We start from the raw sequence: 1,444 nt of genomic DNA, 5'->3' as shown, positions 1-1,444 counted from the left end.
GCTTCTGAAACAGTGTGTTGTTTTTTTTAATACATGCGCCGAAGCTTCAGCTTCAAACTGCCCATCACTAATGAATATCTATGTTGTTTACCTATTTTTACTCACTTCGGCTGATTGTAGGTAAAGAAACGCACGTGGTTTTTAGCTGCTGGTCTCAAATTTTGCTTATAAACATTTTCTCAATATGAGAGAGAGAAAAAAATGTTGATTTTTGTTTCTTACTTTCTGGGTTGTGTTTTGGGCTCAGTCAGTGAGTAGATGTTAATCTTGTGTTTGTCAGATATGCAGAGCCTTGAGAAGCTGCTGAGAGAAGCTATAGTTCACGGTCAGCCCAGGACTCACAGACCCTGGAAGAAGATCCTGATAGTTGTAGAGGGTATTTACAGGTATCTATGGATTTTCCACAACAAAAAACGAGTTTTTATTTTATCTTTTTTTTTAGTCTTCTGAACTGTAAAAAAATGACTGTTGATGAAACAAAACATCTTCAAATCCTTAACAGTTAATTAAACATAAACTTATTTCACTGTTTCACCCATTTTATATGTTGGTTGGTAATTTTACAAACTTAACAGATCTGTGGAAATAACTGTCCTGTCCAGGTAAAGTTTAGAAATGGGCACAAAATACTCACATTCCATGTGATAAATAAAAGATTTGTCTTCATTTGACAGCTGGTTTGTCCACAGCTGTTTTCAGGTATTTRAACTGAAACTTTTGATGAGACTTCCTTCACTTTCTTCGTTTTTCCCTGCAGTATGGAGGGCAGTATAGTGCGCCTCCCAGAGATTGTTGCTCTGAAGAAGCACTACAGGGCCTACCTTTACCTAGACGAGGCCCACAGCATCGGGGCTCTGGGTCAGAGGGGAAGAGGGGTGGTGGATTACTTTGGTCTTGACCCCTGTGATGTGGACGTCATGATGGGCACCTTTACCAAGAGCTTTAGTGCTGCAGGGGGATACATCGCAGGGAAAAGGGTGAGGCTGATTTTGGTTTTGTTTGTGTTTTGTTTTTTTTGTTTTTGTTTTTGTTTTGTTACCTCTGCCTAGGGCGAGGTAATGTTTTCAGTCATGTCTGTCTGTCTGTCTATCTGTGGACAACATTACTCAAAAACTTGTGGACGGATTGTCATGAAATTTACACCACATGTGTGTACTGGGCCAAGGAACACACCTTTAAATTTTGGTGTTGTTCCAGATCACGATGCGGATACAGGAATTTTTTTTCTTTTAACACTCTGAGATCGGCAAAGCTGTGATGCTTTCACAGGGCTTCTGTAAAAAAGCAGTGAGCTGGATTGGACAGCACCGACTTCAAACTTTATAAAAGTAATGTTAAAACCAGATTTAATGATGAATAATTTTTAGTACACTTCGCTGCAGCATGCAGAACGGGGCGGTGACAGACCTTTCCGTCAGTCCCATAGTTTATATGGAAATGGGAC

General features: G+C 39.8%; 1 protein-coding gene across 1 annotated transcript in view; it reads left to right on the top strand.

The window, feature by feature from the left end:
• LOC106521256 (serine palmitoyltransferase 2) overlaps positions 1 to 1,444 on the top strand; it is a gene marked incomplete in the record, with an annotated part of 32,337 nt that overhangs the window by 16,911 nt on the left and 13,982 nt on the right. The window contains 2 exon segments of the mRNA XM_014013758.1: positions 281 to 386; positions 758 to 977. Coding sequence (XP_013869212.1) covers positions 281 to 386; positions 758 to 977 — 326 coding nt within the window.

This window comes from Austrofundulus limnaeus, unplaced genomic scaffold, assembly GCF_001266775.1.
Source record: "Austrofundulus limnaeus strain Quisiro unplaced genomic scaffold, Austrofundulus_limnaeus-1.0 Scaffold105, whole genome shotgun sequence".
NCBI lineage: Eukaryota > Metazoa > Chordata > Actinopteri > Cyprinodontiformes > Rivulidae > Austrofundulus > Austrofundulus limnaeus.
This window is presented reverse-complemented; position numbering and strand designations above follow the sequence as displayed.